Below are 22,436 nucleotides of genomic sequence, written 5' to 3'. Positions count from 1 at the left end.
GAGCCGGAGTGTTTGAAACTGGGTAGCTAAATAGACTGAAATGGTTAACTACTGAAGAAAAGGAACACCGTAGGATAAAAGCCACGGGAAGAATCTGAGAGCCCAACTTATTCTCTGCACAAGAAAAGACAATAACATTTCAATTCAGTGCTTCAATAAAATATCTTCTGTAGCTAAAAATCATAATCACAAGTACAAATCTGACTCGCCAAAACCAGCCCTAAAGTAAACTGTAATGTAGATTTCGCCATATAGATGCTGTAAGCAAAATCGAAGTTCTTTGGAAAACATCCTAGTGGTGTATTAGGATCAAACCCAAACCACAAAAGTTGGACCTGTCTGACCCTGAGGTGCTTTGTGTGCTGCTGTGGATGTGCATGCCTGTCTGGCCCCACAGGGAGCCTCGTCTGTGCATGTGCCAGAGAAGGCCCCTGGGGAAAAATGGTAAGTGCATATGTGCATGACTTAACTTCAGTAATCGGCGTGACTACAAATAAGGAAGGGAGATCATTTATTAATTCATCCTAATTTGTGCAAGGGTTTCCAAAAGACACAAGCAAGAGAATGACTCTGAAAAAGTCATGGTACAAGAATATCCTGGAGTGATTTGGAAAGATACCTTAAGTGACCCCAATAGAGAAGTGATGTACCTGGTGTGTCAGAAGTTAGGAGGCTGCAGAAAAGAGTATAAAAGAAGAAAGACAAAATCTAGATTTTTTTTTTTGAAACTGTTTATACTCCGAGGGGATGCAAAAAATTCTGTGGGTGAGTCAGCCTGGAAATAATGAGAAAGAGAGTCTATAAAGTTCATAGGAGCTAGGGCTTAATCATACCCCAGAGGAAATTATGTAGCAAAAAGCAAATGCCAGTGCATTTGTTTGATAACATCCATTAGCGCAGACTGTCTGGCAGAAACAAGCAACAGGCATCAAAATATCTCGACTTTAAAGTCAGCACGGAAAAAATGGATGAGCTCTTCAAAGAGTAAATATATATGGCTCATCTAAGATCAAACGATAAGGAACTCTAACCTGTACTTGGTAATTCTCAATGTTATTTTGTTATTTAAAGCAGGGCCCACAATAAGGAAATAAAAGCAGATGGACAATAAGAAGCTTGAAGCAGAAAGAATCAAGGAATGAGCTGAGAACCAAATAATAATGTAAAAATGAAGAGTTTCAGGCCAAACTGAACTGGCCTAGGGCAAGGGCTAGTATAAATATAATTGAAGTTCCTAAAGTTTTATTTTTTTTTGTAAATATTAAAATGCTATTTCCTTGGTTAGTATTTCCAAAAATTATACTGTAGGAGATAGATCTGGAATAGTACATGATGACAATCTAAACACTGCTAAAGCAATGTAATTTGTCATAATTAAGAACTGAAATCAGCCAATGTTCCACAACAGGCACATGGTAAATTGAATTGTGGTACATCTATGGCTTGGATATTATGCAGCTTCTAGTTAATTCTACGCAGTAACATGGAATATACATGACAGAGCTCTAGATGAAGAAGTCACTTTATACAATATGGATTACAGAGCTAAAGTAACGCTATATATAGTTTTTAAAATAGATTTTCTTAATTACATTTATATTCTCAAGAAAAAGTTTCAATTCAACTTAAATTTGCTTTGATGTTTTTTTTAGTAGTACCCTCATAGAGCTCTAAACATACACCAAGCAGAAGCAAAGCACGTTCCTTGCTTCTATGAGGCTTTATGAAACCCTTAGTAAAATATTGCAGACATAAAAAAATGCTACCTCTGGAGCAGCATCTCTGTAGCTCACACACTGCCTGCCATTCTTTGCCAGTGTTTCTAGAAGTCACCAAGTAAATACCAAGTGTAATGTCTGAAGAGAGAATTGATACATTCCCTCATAGGAAGACCCATCGAGTCTTCATGTGTCCCAGTTTATGATTTTGCCGTAGAGACAGTCAAGCATCTATAAACTAGGGAAAGTGAATCCCCAGGGAAGGCTTTGGCTAGGGCCAGCACAGTGCACTTTTCTCCAGGCCCTTTCCTGATGATCAATGTGCCTAACAGCATTTCAGAAGAGATCCATTCCCCTTGGGAGTTTCTGCATTTATTTGCATACCCTGTCCTTTTTTTTTGACACTTCTTTGTCATTTGGGGATTATTAAACTAATTCCTTTACAGGCATATTTTATTTCTTTTGTATTTCTAAAAAACAGTTCTTAAAGGTGCCCTGATTTATATCTTTGTGTATTTTATCTACTTTATTTACTTAAATACTCTTAAGAATTTTTAAAGCTAATCTTTCTAAGTGAAGAACCTTTCTTCAAGGGATAATTTTTTTATGTCTAGGATACTTCACAGATGCAACAACAACACTAAGAAAGCTGTTTAATTATAGGAAGACAGATTTTATGCAGTCTTGAAGTATTTGATTTCATTGAAGTATTTAAACTTATTTAATTTTAGCCATATAAAAAATTCAAATACCTTAACAGTGAATTTCAATTAGGGAGAAGGATTAGGGTTATACAAGAAATCACTTGGGGAGTTCTTGAAACTAGACCTGTTGGCATTTCCAAATTCTAGGAGTTTCAGAGTGACTACTGTCACATTCCCGTCCTGCTGGTAAAACAAACAAAACAAACAAACAAACAAAAAATCCAAAAAAAAACAAAAACAAGGGAAATGGAATTTGTCTTTGACTTCCCAGGTACTCCTGACCATATTCTGGCTGTTGATCCCTTCATGAGTATTCACAGCATACTTTTAAGAGTTCATTAATTATATTACAACAGCACTTGTGAAAGTGGGAACTGATTCTAAATACCACAGTTTTGTTGTTACAGAAAGCTCTTACTTGGAGCCATATCATCAAATCGTGTATCATGAGGTTCTAATGAATAGCAGTACTCATCCTTTGGTGCAAGGAAGATCAGAAAAATATTTATTTCACAAGAAAGAATGTTTTCAAGGGGAACGGTTACACAAAAAGAACAAGGTTTTTGATTGTTTGATACTTAAACCCGGAAATGGTTGGGCAGACTGACCTTGCTGGGCTAGGCCATGCAGGTCTGAGCCAGGGAGGTCAGCAGGCACTCGGCATGCACACCCCATTCAAAAGCAGGCAGCCCAGTGACTCACCGGCAGGGCAAGATCCGTACAACGTCGTTGGGCTTGTACCCTTCAATGCAAACTGCACAGTTATCAAAATCGGGCTCTGTTTCCTGTAACAGAGAAAATACAGATGAGCCTACTTGTGTAGCTTCAGCTCTTGGGGAAATATCCAAACAAGCAAGGAGAGCTTGCTTGGAGCAAGGCTTTCAATGGCCCAGCTGCCATTTTCTTAATCAAAAATTGCTCAGTTTCCATTCCTTCCAACCTCCACTTTTTGTTTCTGGGTTCCACTGCAAGCGCTTTTGTAAGGGAACGGTTTTTTAATGTATTGTTACTAATTATGCTATTTATTATAATTGTGAGAAAGCAATTTTTAAAAATACCATCACTGAGAATGCTATTTATTATAATTAGAGGTGACATCAAAAGCTCAAGGATGAGAAATAGCGTTTAGGGAGAACTGTCTGAATGATATTTCATCTATCACCTCCTTGGGAATCTTATGTACACAACTCCAGAACAATGGATTTAACTATTTATTCAAGTATATAAATCTCTTTCAATACCCCATTGTATATGACTTATGTGGTGGTCCCTGTTCTTTTATCTTCTGTTTGAGGGGGAAAAGTAATGAAAAAATATAATTTAAATTTAGTAATGAATTAAATGAATTTCATCTTATTAAGCTCAATAGCATTTTTATATAGTTGAAAAACAGCAGCATGTAGTGAGACAAATCAATTATTCAGACTAAAGACAATACATGTAAGAGTTGAGAATCCCTTACAATGGCCCAAGGAGCCCCAAATACATGTACTGCAATCCGCTGCTCTATAATTTCTTCTGGGGAGAAGAGAGACCTTTAGAAGTCTGTGGGCCTGGACTATACTGTTTTATTGTTCCTCCTCAAGATATGCTTCTGCTTTTGATATGGTCATTGCAGCAGTATTTACAATAGCCAAGATATAGAAGCAACCCAAGTGTCCATTGATAGATGACTGGATAACGAAGATGTGGTGTATATATATATGTGTACACACACACACACACACACACACACAATGGAATATTACTCAGTTATAAAAAAGAATGAAATCTTGCCATTTGTGATTGCATGGATGGATCTAAAGAATATAATGCCAAGTGAAATAAGTCTGTCAGAGAAAGACAAACACCATATGATTTTACTCATAGGTGGAATCTAAGAAACAAATGAACGAAGAAAAAAAAAAAGGAAACAAAACAACCAACAAAACCCAAACTCTTAAATACAGAGAACCAACTGGTAGTTGCCAGAGGGGAAGTGGGTGAGGGGACAGGTAAAACAAATAAGGGTGATTAGGAGTACACTTATCTTTTTTTTTTTTTAATTTTTTTTGATGTTTATTTTTGAAGGAGAGAGAGACAGAGCGTGAGCGGGGGAGAGGTAGAGAGAGAGAGAGACACAGAATCTGAAGCAGGCTCCAGGCTCTGAACTGTCGGCACAGAGCCCGACATGGGGCTCAAACCCGTAAACCATGAGATCATGACCTGAGCCGAAGTCGGAGGCTCAACGAACTGAGCTGCCCAGGCGCCCCAGGAGTACACTTATCTTGATGAGCACTGAGAAATGTATAGAATTGTTGGGTCATTAGGTCATACACCTGAAACTACTGTATAATACTGTATGTTAATTATAGTGAATTTAAAAAAGATATGCTTTTGCTCTTGGCCTTATGTCATCATTCTACAGCTAGGGAGGCTGCTGCAATGACTTTGGGGTTCTAGATGCTAGAGTCAGAGGGACTGAATATGCTTTCTGTATTAACTGCAGACATCAGTGGAGGACATCACTCATCATATAACACTGTCCTCTTTGCAAGGATTTATGGACAAATATTCTCAAGTTGGAACACCAGGGACAACCAGTTGGTTTTTACCTTGTGGGACACCAGAATAAGGTAATTAGATATTGCTTGAATATGTTTTCCTTCTTTGCCTTGGCTCCTGGAAAGCCCCAACCTAAATTTGGGATCCATTTCTGTTACACAGTTCAGGTAATATATTTGTGTACAAATTGCATCCTACCTCCACCTGTTTTTCCTATACTTACTTTTCAATTTCTTATATATTCTGTCCAACGACTTTGTTGTTCTATTGCCTGTATCTTATTAACTGTTTTGAATTATGTTAATAAAGATGGGTATAATAACAGACTTACAGGAGAGCTATTGTCACGTATCCCCTTTTCCCACCCTTCCCTCTCTTCTACCCTGGCTGCCAGAAAAGTCAGGAACTGTTTTAAGATAGCCCCTTACCAAAAAGAAAAGAGGCTGTTACCTTGTCGCCCTTCTTGATGGTTCTGACCTGGAGCTTGCTGATCGCTTTCTTTGCTGCATCTCCCAGTCGGCGCTGAAAAACCAAAAAGCTGCTTGTGAGTAATAAAGATGTGTAATTCTTGACCTTGTTTCTGATGGCATTTAATAAACCAGGCCAGCTATCTCTGAAATCACACACAAGTGGCATGAGTGCTAATGACAATGGCTAGAAGAGATGGGGTAGTCATATTTGTGCAAAGTGGTTCTAGTAATTGAAGTCTATTAAAGAGCTCCGTCATTGAGAGAAGCTCTTTATGCGCAACGTTAAGCAAGTGACAAATGATATGGGAAAATCCCGCACTACAGGGACTCCAGAGCGGGTTACAGTCGTGCAGACTAGCATACACAAACCTAAGTTCAGTAACTTGCCACTCTAGCCATTTAACTTGTACAAGGAGATAGCCATTCTGGAGTAGCTGGAATAAACTTCATCTCCTTTTGCACAATCAGGGTTTATTGTTTGTGTATTTCTTTCAATTTGGAATTTTAAGGGATTTCCTTTGCTTATACAGACCCAGCCTAGATTTATATCTCACCTGTACTATCCTATTCCATCACATTCTTACATGCCAATTTCGCATCCTCTGTGTATGTTTAAGAGTGGGTATGCATATAGGAAAATGCATAAAACATACATGTTCAGCTTAAATAATTATAAAGCACACACCTGTGTAACCACTGTAACTCATGTCAAATAATATATTATCACTTCTTTTTTCTTTTTTTGATAGGGAAAGTTGCCATCCTAGTGAGCCCTGCAATAATGTAACGATAGACCAATGAGGAAGAAGGGGAGAGGGAGAAGGGGTGGGTGATGAGAGAATTAAGTTTTAATCTGTCAAGCAGATTTGCTTGTGTGCCTGTGAGTTTTCTACATGTAGCAACTCCTTCTTAGGTACTATCCTGTAATAGATGTGTATTTGCAGCAGTGAAACATATTTGAAGGACTATAATAAATAAGACATTTAACAAGAATAATCACTTGCTTTCATTAATATTTTTTCCTTTTGAAAATAATACTCAAGCTTCTTTCTTTTCTTTAAAATTGTGAACATATTCTAACAAATAGTTAACATACTCTAGGTACTGCTAAAGCTTCATATGCGATATCACCTTCATTCTTACAATAACCCTATGGGAAAAAATAGTACTTTATAGAAAGAACTGAGACTTACAGAACTTAATTGTTTATATCATAGTCAATGAAAACTCAGTCAGAATTTGAATTAAATTAAGTTTGACTGTAAAGCCAAAGCTAAACTACCACTCTTATTATTCACTGATCACCCAATCAACAGACCAGCCAGTCAGCCTACCAACCAACATCCATCCAATCAGCCAACCAGCTAACCAATCAGCCAGCCTGCCAATCAATGGACATGTGGCCAACCAGCCATCCAACCAATATCTGGCAAGCTAGCCAGCCAACCTACCAATCAGCTAGCAGCCAACCAACATCTGGCCAGCCAGCTAATCAGTCAACCAGCCAAGGAACTAACCAGCCAAAATCTATTAAGTGTTTATCAATATGGCACTTCCTCAAGCATACCACAGCAAATAAGTAAATTAAGTAGAAGACAGGTGTTCTCCTTGTTAATTCATTTTCTCTTTTATATTTTGTCCTTAGTTTCTAAATGATTACCGGCAATTTTAACAGAAAAGTTTGGTTGTTACCTAAAAGGAGACCTACATACATTTGAGATTTATGCAGAAGTCCATGAGTAGCTAGCAAACTAAGGTAGCAGGAAAAACAAGGAAGGTTTATAATGATAAATACCATGGTGGGGGGCACATTGAGTGAAAGGGAAAAACACTGAGATGAAACTAAACAGGATGGAACTCTCTGTCCTTTCTTCTTCCTCTAATGTTTTGATCTACAATCCTTTGATCTTAACTCAGGCTACTTCTTCAGGGAGCTCTTCTTCCATGTCTCCCAAGACAGAAGATCCTTCTCGTCTATACCTTATGGAATCTGTTCCCGCTGCTTCATAACACTGTCATAACATTTGCAACGGGACATTTGTTTGTATAACCTATCCCTGTTACATTTCCCTCAAGAAGGTCCCAGCACCTAGAGTAAAGCTGCCTTTGATAACTGACAATTAGTCCACATGTATTCTGAATTACTTATTTTGTCCCAGGGTTTTGGAAACAATGGTAGTGAAAAGGGGTACCTACTGGCTGAGTTGATAGGACATGTGACTCTTGATGTCGGGGTTGTGAGTTTGAGCCCCATTATGGGGGTAGGGAATACTTAAAAAAATTAAAAATCTTAAAAAAATGGTAGTTCAAAAACACATTAATTCCTGCTCTTTCTAGCTTACAATCTAATGGAAACTCCATAAATGTTCGATGAGTGAATTAAAATCTTAAACCAAAAGATTTTTTTTAAAGCATGAAAAACTATCTATGAAATTTAGCCAGTTAACAGGAAAATTAATGGACAAACTATAAGCAATATATGTGGTAAGGTAAGCAAAGCTGTGATCCTGGCTTTGGCAAAACCAGTCTGTCTCAACCAAGAGCTGCTTTCCACTGGAAAAGAAACCTGGAGCAGGAATTGAAAGGAATTGAGACAAGGCTACTAGTTAGTAGGAGTAAGTGTAACAAACCTGTAGGATATTACATTTAGAATAAGAAATCTGGACCCAAATAAACAAAGGTTGATTGTTTTTCATTCAAAAGCTCAGATATTTTTGCAATTGTGTTAATGTGTATTACATAATACCTGGCCCCAACAAAATCACATCAACTGTTTTTTATTTTCAAGGGCTAAACAGAGCAATTAAGTGGCAAGTATTATTTTCAAACAACAGTCACAGATTATACTCAAAGGAACCAGAAATATTTTTTTCAAAATTTAATTTTATTTAAACAATTCTTTAAAAATTTTTTCTTAAATTGTTGAAATTCAAAACATGATTGAGTACAATTTTTTCATAGTACAAGTCTGCTAATGAAGAGAATGAAATTGCTTTTGGTGTGTTTAACTGGGGTTCAGAGTTAGCGTTCCTAAGCATCACAATCAGTTGTTGATCTGTAATGAGGTTTTATGTACCATACTGAGTATATTGTTTTCTATACATAATTCTTTAAAAAATTTTTTAATGTTTATTTGTTCTTGAGAGAGAGAGAGAGAGCGTGTGCATGAGTAGGGGAGAGGCAGAGAAAGAGGGAGACATAGGATCTGAAGCAGGCTCCAGGCTCCAAGCTGTCAGCACAGAGCCCGACATGGGGCTCGAACCCATGAATCACAAGATCATGATCTGAGCCAAAATTGGCACTTAACCAACTGAGCCACCCAGGTGCCCCTCTATGCATAATCCTGTGTGATGAGATTATAAGGGAAAAATAGTGAAATATAGAGCATAACCCCTATTTTCATGGAATTTATAATCTATTTGTAAAATTACCATTCCAGTGGTAGAGCAACCTTAAATACTTACTTATATATACTTCTATATACTTATTATAGTTCTATATACTTATAAGTATACTTATATACTTATATATACTTAAATATAGTATAATATTACTGTTTCACGAAAGAGATGAAATAGTGCATTACAAGAGCCTAAAATAATTTTTGAGACACTTTATATAGTTCTGAAGAATACCTATAAAAAAGTGAAGACAGGCATGTCCTTTTATTAGAAAGTCTGTAATGTGGCTTATGCTGACTTATACACACAACATTCATATTTTTTCTGTCTTAACTGTTGCTTATATTCTATTACTTCATTATATAATAGTTACTTCTTTTGACACAACCCAAAAGGAATGTTGTTTTAAAAAGTTTTTATTTTAATCACCCAATGCTTATCACAACATGTGCACTCGTTAATCCCCATCACCTATTTCACCCATCCCTCCACCCACCTCCCCTCTGGTAACCATCAGTTTGTTCTCTATAGTTAAGAGGCTGTTTCTTGCTTTGTCCCTCTCTGTCTCTCCTTTATTCCTTTTGCTCATTTGTTTCTTAAACTCCACATATGAGTGAAATCATATGGTATTTGTCTTTCTTTGACTGATTTATTTCACTTAGTATAATACTCTCCAGCTCCATCATGTCATTGCAAATTGCAAGATTTCCTTTTATATGGCTGAATAATATTCCATTGTGTATATACACCACATCTTCTTTATCCTCGATGGACACTTGTGCTGCTTCCATATCTTGGCTATTGTAAATAATGCTGCTATAAACATAGTGATGCATGTATCCCTTTGAACTAGTGCTTTTGTATTATTTGGATAAATGTCTAGTAGTGGGATTACTAGATTGTAGGAGAGTTCTATTGCTAACTTTTTGAGGAACCTCCAGACTGTTTTCCACAGTGCCTGCACCAAGTTTGCATTCCCACCAACAGTGCACAGGGGTTCTTTTTTCTCCACATCCTCACCAACATCTGTTGTTTCTTGTCATTCTGACAGATGTGAGGTAATTATCTCATTATAGTTTTGATTTGCACTTCCTGGATGATCAGTGATGATGAGCATCTCTTCATGTGTCTGTTGGCCATCTGCATGTCTTCTGTGAAGAAATGTCTGTTTGTGTCTTCTGCCCAGTTTTTAAAAAATGTTTTTTATTTATTTTGAGAGACAGCATGCATGTGTGTGGGAGAGGAGCAAAGAGAGACAGGGAGAGAGAATCCCAAGCAGGCTCTGTACTGTCAGCATAGAGCGCAATGCAAGGCTTGAGCTCATGGACTGCGAGATCATGACCCAAGCTGAAATCAAGAGCAGGATGCTTAATCCACTGAGCCATCCAGGCACCCCTCTTCTGCCCATTTTTAAATTGGATTATTTGTCTTATAGGTGTTGAGTTTTATAAGTTCTTTATGTATTTTGGATACTAACCCTTTATCAATATATCATTTGCAAACATCTCCCATTCTGTAGGTTGCTTTTTAGTTTCATTGATTATTTCCTTCAATGTGCAAAAGCTTTACTTTAACGTAGTTCCAATAGGTTTTGGTTTTTGTTTCCCTTGCCTCAGGGGACCTATCTAGAAAAAATTTGGCAAGGCTGATGTTACTACCTATGCTCTATTCTAAGATTTTTATGATTTCAGATCTCACATTTAGGTTTTTAATCCATTTTGAATTCTGTATGGTCTGTATGAGTCTTTCCTTTCCACTCAATGAGTCCCTTTTAACATTTCCTTCAGGGCTGGTTTAGTGGTCACAATCTCCTCTAGTTTTTGTTTGGGAAATTGTTTGTCTTTCCTTCTACTCTGAATGACAGCCTTGCTGGGTAGAATATTCCTAGCTGCAAGTTTTTCCCATTCAGTACTTTGAATATATCATGCCACCCATTCCTTTCTGGCTTGGAAAGTTTCTGCTGGAAAATACCCTGATAGCCTTATAGGTTTTCCTTTGTATGTAACTGTCTTCTTTTGTCTTGCTTATTTTACTATTTTTTCTTTACCACTATATTTTGCCATTTTAATTACAATATGCCTCAGTGTGGATCTGCCTTTGTTGATTTTGTTGGCATCTCTCTGTGCTTCTTGGACTTGGATATCTGTTTCCTTCCTGGGTTAGGGAAGTTTTCAGATATTATTTCCTCAAATAAATTCTCTGCCTCCTTTTCTCTCTCTTCTTTTTCTGGTACCCCTATAATATGAATGTTATTATGTTTGATGGAGTCACTGAGTTCTCTAAGTCTATTTTCATTTTGCCTGATTCTTTTTTCTTTTGTTCAGCTTCATTACTTTCCGTAACTCTGTCTTCTAGGCCATTAACTCATTCCTCTGCTTCTCCCAGCCTGCTGTTCATTCCATCAAGCATGTTTCTCATTTTGTTTATTGAGCCCTTTATCTCTGCTAGGTTATTACTTATCTCTGTATTAATGATCTCACTGTTGTCCTCCACTTTTTTCTCAAGTCCCAGTGTCCTTATGATTATTGCTTTAAATTCTCCATTGTGCATATCACTTATGTTAGGAAAGTCAGCTATGTCTCCTATTCTTGAGGGTAATGGCTTTATGAAGAAGAAGTTCTGTGGTGCCCTGAAGTGTTGTGTCCTATTCTGTAGGGCCTGGCACTTACAGGAGTGTCTCCTATGTGTGCTGTGTGCACTTGGCTGCTGTGTCCTAGCCACTTTATCCTCCAGTCCAGTTGTCTGCAGAGGCTCTCTTTCCCTGTTGTGGGCAGTGTTTGGTATCTGGCCTGAATGGGGCACATTTTAATGATGTGTGCTCTGGCTTGCTTGTGAAAGGAGACCTGTCATTACCGCCACAAAAATGAAGGCCTTGCAAAACTCCCAGTTTAGAAGACATGGTGTGGACCAGGGTTTGGGCCAGTCTTCTGGGGGAAGGGGGCCTGCCGAACTAGGACTGAGACAATTGTAACTGAGAAGAGCAGTTCCGCGGGTACACAGTGGGGGTGGGGCTTGGTGTAAGCAAATTAGGCAGCCAGGGTCTATGCTGCATTGCTTTCTGCAGGTGGCCATTATTTATGCTGGGGGACAAGGGAGGGAAATGTTGCCCACCAGTGTTCCTTTGTTCCTGGAGGGGGTCTCTCCTTGAATGTTGCCTCTCTGTGACATGCTCCAAGATGAGCTAATCTCTCTGCTCTGTGCCCCAGGCCCTCCTCTGATCAGTTTGCATGCTGTATGTCCTTAGGCTGTTTGCTCTGCCTTTTCTCCAACAGCAGCCCCAATGTCCTCCAAGCTCTCCCTGAGCCAAGCATGCTGACCTTTAAAACTCCAGGCTTTAAGCCTCACTGGTTGCAAGAACTCATGAAATCCGGGCTTTGTTTTCCAGGCCAATTGCTATGGGGATTTTTTTCCCATGTGTTCCCATATGTTGGTCTGTCCTTCACCTTCTCCTTGACCACGGCTCGTTCCCCACCATGGTGGCCAAAATCTGTTTGTCTGCCAAACCACGTCTCCACACTTCCTACCTTCTTCAATGTGGCCTCTTCTCTACCTTTAGTTGTGAACTTTGTTCTGCCAGTCTTCAGATTGATTTCTGGGGTATTCAGGACAATTAGAGAAGCTATCTATCTAGTTGTATTTGTGGGATGAGGCAAGCGTAGGGTCCTCCTACTCTGCTGCCATCTTCCCCTCCAGTCCTCTAAAACAATTCTTTAGCAAATGAAATATGCCCTTCTTAAAGGTGAGCACACAAGGTAAGTTCAAAGACTACTTTAAATTTTGGCCTGCACCTAATTTTATTTTTGGCTGTATCTGAATAAAGATGAGGTGTCTTTAAAAAACATCCCCTTTTTCTCTTCCAGAAAAAGCCATTTCCATGCCCTTTTAAAAGGAAAATGCAAGCTGCCTTTATTTTTAAAAAAGTGTCTATTCAGGAAATGTAAGGTATGTGGACATTAAGGAATCAGAGATTATGGTTAACAGCAGAGGTAATGGTGAAGGAATTAGACGAATTCCATTTCTGGCATTCTGATGGCTGAGAGCTGATGAGGTTAAAGGAGTTCAGTGGAGGATAAAGTCATTTGGGAGATGGGAGTCCCAAAGTAGAAGAATTAACAGATGGATAAATTAGAGTTAAAAAAAGAAAATAATCAAGGCCTCTTAAACATCAGGTCTATGAGTCCTTCCTCCCTGGAAGCCCCAAGATATCAAATACCTCACAAAAGGCAGGAAAACATGTTTTCTGTAATTATTCTGAGAAATGGTACAATGGCATTCTTTTTCTTTTCTCTTGCCCATGGAGTTCCTTGAGTCAAACCTCATTCCATATGTTATTGAGAAAGAATAAACATATACCTCTTTGGAGGAGGAAAAGGACAGCATTTGGGCAGAGGCTGACAGAAGATATGAAAGCCCTACCAGTGGAGGAAGAGATGTTCCTGATTCCTGGAGAATACAGAAAAATCAACTTCTGAGATATGTATGACAATCATGCAACCATGTAGTGCTAGATTTATAAAACAGATTAGCAAAATAAAGGAAAAGCACCATAAAGTTTTAAAAATGCTATGACCACTTGCATGTAGTCAAATTTTGATAGTATTTGCATGTCTGTGTTTCTTTTTAAGTGACCTGAAAATCACACACACATGAATAGTGACTTCTGAATTCAAGAAAAATCTGTCCCACTTTCAACAACTTTCAAACTAGTATTATTGGATTTCTAAAAGACAAAACTAACAAGATAATGAGTAAAACACCAACATTCTTAATAATATGGCCCAAACAAATCAGTTGCTTTTGTAACTGGCTCCTCTGTCTTTGGGTTTTTTTTAACGCACCAGGTACAAGTGAGAGGGAAAACTATAGGCCCTGCTCAAACTGAGTCTTGTATGTAGCCTGAATAGAGATTCTAAGGGTTCGAACCAGAAGTCTATCACAAAACAGATTCTTTCCTTTGTGGTTCTCAGAAATGCAGAGTGACACAATGCTAATGGAAGACCAAGGGGCCACCTTACATTTGCACGGTCTTCTGTTTCAGGTAGGGTTTCCTCCCTCTTCTCCAAGGTGCTCCTATGAATTTTCTCTAGCCCAACTAGACCCAAATCATACTATTCACTAAAGATTGTCAGGAGTGGGACCATCTTCGTAACTAGATATATCCACCAATGTGATTGAAACAGATATAAAAAAAAAATATTTACCAAGATTACTGGTTCCTGGCAGTGAAGATAAACAGCTTTATGGAAAATAAATAGAGAACTGTTAATTAACAGAAGAAAGTCCTACATAGATGCCAACAAAGATGGTAAGTGACAGACTCCAATTCAACCCAATACGTATAGTTATCTCCTAAATACTTAAGAAACTGAGAAAAACAAGATGCTTTCTTCATGTTCCCCTCTGTGTTATACATAGAAATGCAGTGATGAAAAAAACCAAAACCAAAAACAAAAACAAGAACACCGAGGAATAAGGATTCCAAAACAGAGCATCAAGATCAAGTTTACGTTCTTCTATCTGACTGGTTAATTCTATATATTTGCCCCTTGTATCTGACTGCTATATTTTATAATCATGATTATTATCATTATCACTACCACCAAGTGGAAAAAATAACTAACTATTCTTATGTTTTAGGTGAAGGAAAGACATTGTGAGCATAAACGGAGTTGGTCCCAACTGTCTGGAACCTCACGTGGCCACAGGTGACTCAGACACTTCCTCCCTTACTCTAATACTTATTAATGATCCTTCCAGGCCTGGTTGACAGGACAGAAATCTTTGCACAGCCAGTCCAATTTCTATGATGTAGAGCACCATCCATAAATCTAGAAAACTGGATAAAGAATTAGACTATTCTAATGGCCATGGTGACCTCATGGAGCAGTGACTTAAGGCTGTTTGTGTACATACAACATGGGGTAAAAACATCAGGGTTATTTTTTGTGGAAGGTGTTGCAGAGGAGAAGGCAATGGCTTGAAAGTTAGAAGATCTGATTTTCAGTCCTACTTCTGTCACTAAGTAACTGTGACTTTGGTCAGGTCACTTACACATTTCAGACCTTAGTTTCCCTTATTAGTAAAAGCAGGTAAGTTAGTAATGTTATTTTCAGCTTTGCCAGCTCAGGATTTTCATCCAGGAAGAACAGAACTGGGAATCAAAGATCCTTTCAGATCCGAATTATCTTTTAAAAAAAGCAAATTCAAGGCTATATACTGCACTAAATACTTCATGGATACAATGCACTCATTGCATTTCTGGCCCCCCTAGGGCTCTGCACTTTGTCCAGAGCAACATCAGGGACCATTTTGGTCCTTTTTCTTTAGGAGACAGAAGATCTCTACCTGTGGACCTTCCTCTGCTGACTGACACTCAGAATATCTCCTTTCCTTTTTCTTTCCCTGTAAAATTCAAATTTGTTTTATATTCTATTTTCTTGCCTTGTTCTAACCTAACTTGAACACTGGCATGTACAAATGAAATCAAAGGGAGATGGGCCATTGTATATGCAAATAATAGGAAAAGGTATTCACCGAGAGAGGTAACTCTTTCAAGAAAACTTGTTTGAATGTGATTACCGGGCCTCACATGAAACAAAACAGGTCTGGTTCCCTTGGATTGGCCTCAAAGGCAATACTGTTTGTGAATAACAAAAAAGAACCTTAGTTTATCTTATCTGCCTGTATTTGAAATAACCTCCATCTACTGGGAGTCCTGTGGTTTTCAGGACACAAACCCATTACTTGTATCTGAGATGGGATGTCCTATTAGAGAGTGGGACACTGATGCCGAGAGCATCACCAAAAGACAGGCTCACCTGCCACAGCCAGGGCAAGAATGCTGCTTGCTGGTTTTGCTTTGCCATCCTGTAGGGTTTCTAAAAGCAGGTAAGAATTAGTAAAAGGCAGCAGAAGTGGCACATTTGGGAAATGAGGGACACAGGTGTGGAGGAGAGACCGCGCGTAGTGCACAATGGTGTTCACGATCAGAAGTCTGTCACCCATCCAGCCCTTGACGTCAAAGTTCAAAAAGAAGTTACTAGTTGGGATGTCATTAGATGGGTAGAATGAAGATGAATCCTTAGCACACTCTGTGAAGCCCCCAGGGGTAGGGAATCTTAAACTACATAGTAGAAAGGACTTAATCAGAATGCCTGGTTGGCTTAGTTGAGCATCTGACTCTTGATTTCGGCTCAGGTCATGATCCCAGGGTCACAGGATCAAGCCCTGCGTTGGGTTCTGTGCTGAGCATGGATCCTGTTTAAGATTCTCATTCTTTCTGTCTCTCCCTCTCTCCTTCTCTCTCTCCCTCTCTCCCTCCCCTGCTTGTACATGCATTTACTAAGATTAAAAAAAAATTTTTTTTTAAAAGGACTTAATGAGTCCTTACTTCTCATGCCACAAAGGGCCAAAGTTCAAATAGTAGAAAGGTGAGGAGTCCTTGCGTTCACTGCTATGGCAGAAATGGGGCTGGCACCCTCCCCATGGGTCAGGTCTCCTCAGTATCTCAATACTGTCTGTGGAGGCAGCTTGGTCTCATGGAAACTACTCTGACTTGAAATCACCAGCCTGGTTGTGTCTCCATGAAAAAAAAACCAAAAACCTCACTTCGCATTTCTCTGTCTCAAACTCATTATATCTAACGTCCTTTAAGTTTTAAATACTATGGTTCTGGGGGCAGATGGTCAACATTCTCAACCGCATGAGTAGAATGATGGCCAGGTATCTCTTCCTCCCAGTTCTTACCACTGTGCTTTCCCACCCACAGCTTTCTGGGAACAGGGGTTCTCAGGGGGAGAGGTGTCCAGGCTATGCAGGTAGAAGTCCACCCTGCGGATCAATGGGCTATTTTCTTAACATACTCATCCAGGGGCATCACGAAGACGTGAGGAGAGAAAGAGAGATACGTCACAGTATTTAAAAGTCACCCAGACATGTGTCAAATGGCCAGTAAAATGTTTTTCCTAATCATTATAGGGCCTTTCTATCTCTGATAAGCAGCTTCCCACGCCATCCTGGTGCCTTCGGGCATAACCACTGTCCCTACCTTTATGATTCAGGTGGGTTCCTGACTTCAAATGCTCCTGTGCACTTACTACACTGGATGGTCCTCTTGCCTCATGATCCTGCCCTGCCTACCACCCTGTTATTTTGCTCCCAAATCACAATTAAATTCAAACTTCTTTTTTTTTTGGCTTAAAACAACAGAAATTTACGGTCTCAAAGTTTTGGAGGCTAGAAGTCCAAGATCAAGGGGTCCACAGGATTGATTCCTTGTGAGGGAGAATCTGTTCCATGCTTCGTGCTTAGCTTCTAGTGGTTTGCTGGCAATCTGTGGCATTCCTTGGCTTGTATATGTACCATCCCAACTCTGCCTTCATCTCCAAACAGAGTTCTCCCTGTATGCGTGTCTGTGTCCAAATTTTCCTCCTTTATAAGGAAGCCAGTCATTGGGTTAGGATCCCAACTTATTTCTAAATGACCTTATCTCAAGTAATGGTGCCTACAATGACCCTACTTCCAAATAAGGTCACATTCCAAGGTACTCAGGGTTATGACTTCAACGTATGGATTTTCAAGGGGACATGATACAACCCGTTACACTGTGTAATGGAAGAAAAAGAAAGGAATCTCTTGATGAAAGGGTATGGGAAAATCTCTAAGATGCAAAGAAATCAACATTTCAAATGATAATGTGCTACACTTTATGTAAGAAAGGATGAAAAGAACATGCACATATGTGTGTGTGTTCATAAAAATATCGCACCAGAAACGTGTTTGCACCAGAAATCACTACCATGTGTGCTTCTGGGGAGATACTTGGGTTTCTAGAGGAGGAGAAGGGTGGGAAAGAGAATTTTTAATGCAAATCTTTTTTATTATCCTTGCATTTGGAACCATGAGAATACACTACTTATTCAAAAATTAGATTTAAGAATAATAAAAAGCAAATTGAATCAAGACTGCTAAACTACTCTCAAGAAGAATGATACCAATTTCTGAAACCTGCTATCATCGTAAGTATGGAGCCCTTTACACCCTTGCCTCCCCAGGATTGGGTTTTAGCAGGTTTGCTTTTTCCTAAACTTGCAAGCAAAAAAATGACATCTGATTGTTTAATTTGCTTACAATGATCTCCTCCAGGCACCACCTGCCTTCCTTAGATCAAGTATCATCTTAACATCTTTTGTGGCATTTTTGCTCATTATAGGAACATATTCTATATCAAAGAAATTCACTTTTTGAATTTGCCATACATGTTGCAAATGTTCTTAATGTCAGTGAGTTCCTTTCACACATGGAAGATTTAAATGGATGTGTAAAATTTATGTGTGGCAGGTGCACTGTTAAACTGCCAGAGAGACAGGAATGAACCTGGAAAAACGTGAATTATCAGTGGTTCTTAGGGATTACTCACATTCCCTGGAAAAAAATCTAGAAAGGACAGCAGCCCTCCTACCATTCTCATTTTTGGGTCCTGCACAAGACGGGGCACGTCTTTTTTGCAGAAGTCTTGACTGAAACTGTGTCTACAATGATAATCAACAGTGAGCACTTTTGTGGTGCTTATTCTGTAAATGACAACTGGAAAAGAATGGCATCTCCAGGAGGAGACCAACCTGCTGGGCTTGGACTGCCAGGAGGTGCATAAGATGTTCTCAGGATGGAGCATTTCAAAGATGTTAAAGATCCTAGCTTTAAAAACTGCCAAGCTGTGTGTCCTCGGGCAACAGCTTACCTTCTCTGTTTCCTCACCTGAAGAATGGGGTTATACTTACAGTACCTTCATCATAGAGTTAAGAAGAAGTATGTCAATATATAGAAAGCACTTAGAACAGAACAAACTCTATTTACTCTTAAGTGGTCCCAGCTCCTAACAGACATTCCAGCTCTGACAGTATTTTAGACCCTTGCCTAAGCTGCCCGGGGAGTCACATTTATGTCCGGGTTTATGTCTGATTATGACAACCGAGTATTCTAGGATTCATCAGAGATGAGGCTCCAGTGGGCTACAATGTGACATGAAAAGCAGTCCCCTCAAGGTCTTGTGTGTGCTCTGCGACAACCTGCCTCCTAACCTATATGGGATGCTCCAACAGGCTCTCCACATCATGGGGCTTGTTCAGAAATGGGAATTGGGAGTCTGGCCACTTCCTTCAGCTCTGTGGAAACAATTAATCCCTGTATTAAGGCATACATAAGCTGGCTGATAGACCAGGGTCCCCAAAGGACTCTGGCCTGGAAGAAAAGATAGGGCTGTACGAAAGAAAAGCATCATGAGTGTAAAAAGGTCCCAGTGGACCCTGAGCAGAGGGCAGTGGGTGCGGATGGAGTGTGAGGTTGTGGCTGGTCTCCGCAAACCAACCTTCTTGTTGCCCTCCCCCTGGGGGCTTGCATGCACAGGGAAAGTGAGGTGTGAGGCAAGGAGGGAATGGATTCAAATAGTGATATGAACTGGAAAGAAAACAATACATAAAATAATATGATAGAGAGAAAGAGACTGGGGTGTGAGGCCACATAAGCAGACATCAAGCTGTCTTTAGATCTCTTCTCCTGGATGCTTAGTCTCCAAGGGAGCTCATCCTGTCCTGGCGATTTAAATGGCATCTATGTACTGACGGCTCCTGTATTTCTACCTCCAGCTCTTCTTCTCTCCTGACCTCCAGACTTGCATATTGAAATACCTGGTGTCTGTGTTAGATACCTGGTAGATACAGGGATGCCTGGGTGGCTCAGTCGGTTAAGCCTCCGACTTCAGCTCAGGTCATGATCTCAGGGTTGGTGGGTTCGAGCCCTGCATTGGGCTCTGTGCTGACAGCTCAGAGCCTGGAGCCTGCTTTGGATTCTGTGTCTCCCTCTCTCTGCCTCTCCCCTGCACGTGTTCTCTCTCTCTCTCTCTCAAAAAAAAAAAAAAAAAAATTAAAAAAATTTTTTAAAAGATACCTAGTAGATATAATAGGCTTCTCAAATTTAACATCTGCAAATTCAAATTCTGAGTTCCCAGCCCCTCAGGATCTCTTCTCCTGTCTTTTCCATTTTGGTTCATGCTGTGAAAACTGACCTAATTGCATCCTTGATTCTTCTCTTTCTCTCACACATATGGTAAACATGTAATTTACTATCCAAACTATCACTTTTGAGAGTAAAATGGGGAGTTATTAACAATTAGGCTGGTACAACAGGTATAAACTAGGATATATTCTTTATACTCTATATTTAATCCATAGGATTTAAAAATATGATCCTAATCAGATTCCTTCTGAATTCTTGTTCACTCTGCTCCAAATCCATCACTTGTCATCTGACTACTGCACTAGCCTCTGAGTGGGTTTCTATCTGTTTTCATGTGTATTGCTTGTTGACAGCATTACAATGCAAGCTATGTGAAGGCAAGGCCCTTGTCTATAATGTGGAAAACAACTTTTGTTACATATAGCACAGAAACTTCTAGAAGCCTAGAAAGGGAAGTGTTAAGAGTTTCTGCCTCTGGAGAGAGCTGGAGGAAGGGAGGTTGAGGTGGGAAGAAATTTACTTTTAAATACACACCCTTTTGTTTGTTTGTTTGTTTTTTAACTGTGTGCATACCCTATTACTATAAATTAAAAACCACTGCTACCTGGGGAATCACTCTCCAAGAAAGCCAGATTCTTTCTCTATAGTCTATTTTTATGCTTTCCTTTTCCCACAACTCTGGAGAAAAGATGGAAAAAAGATCCCATTTCATTTCAAACTGTGTCAGTTGAGCTAAAAACCCACATCTAGATTTAACTCTTTGTGAATTACATAAGAATGGAGATATTTATTTATTTATTTAGGGTGCTTGCGTGGCTTAGTTGGTTGAGTGTCCAATTCTTGATTTCGGCTCAAGTTATGATCCCAGGGGCATGGGATTGAGCCCCACATTGGGCTCTGCACTGCGCATGGATCCTCCTTGAGATTCTCCCCCCACCCCCCCTCTTTTCCTTTGCCCCTCCCCCCTACTCCTATGCATGTGCTGTCTCTCTAAAAAAAAAAACAAAAAAAGAATTGAGCTATTTACATGGGGGGGATTACTATTTTCTAAGAACTACCTTATCTATTAAAGGTGATCTAGTTAATAACTGTCTAATGTGTCACACGTATTTTCTCACTCAATAGCCCTTGGATGCAGCTGAACAGGAGATCAGTCTCACTTTACACATGAGGAAGTATAGGCATACAAAGGCAAAGTACCTAACCTGTGTAAAGTCACACAACTAAGAATCACCCACCAGGGTACAGATTTGAATCCAGATCTAACTCCAAATCTGGTGTCTGTAACGATTACATGGCACTAGATTTATCTTGGTGTAATTGCTTTAGGAGATGCAGCACACCAGCCAAATCTCTCCCTTCACTTTCAGTTATACCTTTATTCTCCATGTCACCATCTAAAACACCCTGGTGTGAGGCTACTAATCTGGAGAATATCTAGCAAATCTTACTCCATGGGAAATGGCACTGAAGTGATCTTCTCCAGGTACAGTAAGACACGCCGGCCAGTGATCATGTAAGATGATGGAGACTGCTCTTCAGTTGTGATCTGCACAAAGCCAAGCGGAACCTGATGTGCTCACCTGCCTAATTCAAGTTTGGTCTCTCTTGCCTGAATGGTTGAATACTTCACAATGCAACATTAAGACCTTTGATATTCCATTTTCGTCTGTGAGCCTACAACTAACCTGAGAGTCAATCTTTCTGAAGGGCCAGTACTGCTTTAATAAAAATAAATGACTTAAGTTAACCTGAGGCTTATTATAGCTATAGCTTGCATAGCTGAAGCTTTCTATTGAGTAGAATGGGGCACTGTCCATCAAAGGAGAAATCTTTTTCTAAAGGAAATTATATGTTCTTATTCCATCCATCAAAGGACCAAAGTATAGTGCCTATTTTGATCAGGAAACAGTGCTAACTTTTAACATGATCCCAATTCATGGAGTGACCCTGAGGGGAATAGTTTACAATTTAAGGAAAGTTAATCAAATTGGAGCAGAGTAGAAGCTTAAACCCTATGAACCACTTAACACACCATCCAATTCCAATTAGCTTCTCACCTAAATCACAGAGTATGCATATGCCTGGAGACATGCAAACTACATTTATCTGCACAAAGCAGATCAGTGATAGAAATAATTTTTTTTTTTCATTTTTTTTAAATTATTTTTTTATTTATTTTCGAGACAGAGAGAGACAGAGCATGAACGGGGGAGGGGCAGAGAGAGAGGGAGACACAGAATCGGAAGCAGGCTCCAGGCTCCGAGCCATCAGCCCAGAGCCCGATGCGGGGCTCGAACTCACGGACCGCGAGATCGTGACCTGAGCTGAAGTCGGACGCTTAACCGACTGAGCCACCCAGGCGCCCCAGTGATTGAAATAATTGATCAACTAATAGATTCAAGCTTAAAATTTCATGGTTGACTGAATTGCCTAATGATGGCTTGGACTATCCATAGACTCAAAAATATAGGGTTACCATTTTCATTCATCATTATCAAATTAGCTAGATATTTAGCAACAACTGATTTATATATGTGTAGTTTCTTAATATGTGAACTTTAGTAACCAGTGAAACTGAATATA

The 22,436-nt window shown here is 39.4% G+C and overlaps 1 protein-coding gene across 1 annotated transcript in view; it reads right to left on the bottom strand.

Annotated features, from left to right (window-relative positions):
• The window catches only part of RNF150 (ring finger protein 150), a 259,010-nt gene that overhangs the window by 73,810 nt on the left and 162,764 nt on the right, over window positions 1–22,436 (bottom strand). The window contains exons 3-4 of the mRNA XM_030313019.1: window positions 5,417–5,488; window positions 3,125–3,207 (exon numbers count right to left, since the gene is read on the bottom strand). Of these exons, the coding sequence (XP_030168879.1) occupies window positions 3,125–3,207; window positions 5,417–5,488 (155 nt within the window). The remainder of the gene's footprint in view (window positions 1–3,124; window positions 3,208–5,416; window positions 5,489–22,436) is intronic.

The sequence above is a fragment of the Lynx canadensis genome, chromosome B1, assembly GCF_007474595.2.
Source record: "Lynx canadensis isolate LIC74 chromosome B1, mLynCan4.pri.v2, whole genome shotgun sequence".
NCBI lineage: Eukaryota > Metazoa > Chordata > Mammalia > Carnivora > Felidae > Lynx > Lynx canadensis.
Note: the sequence above shows the minus strand (reverse complement) of the source record. Positions and strands in the feature narration are given on the sequence as shown.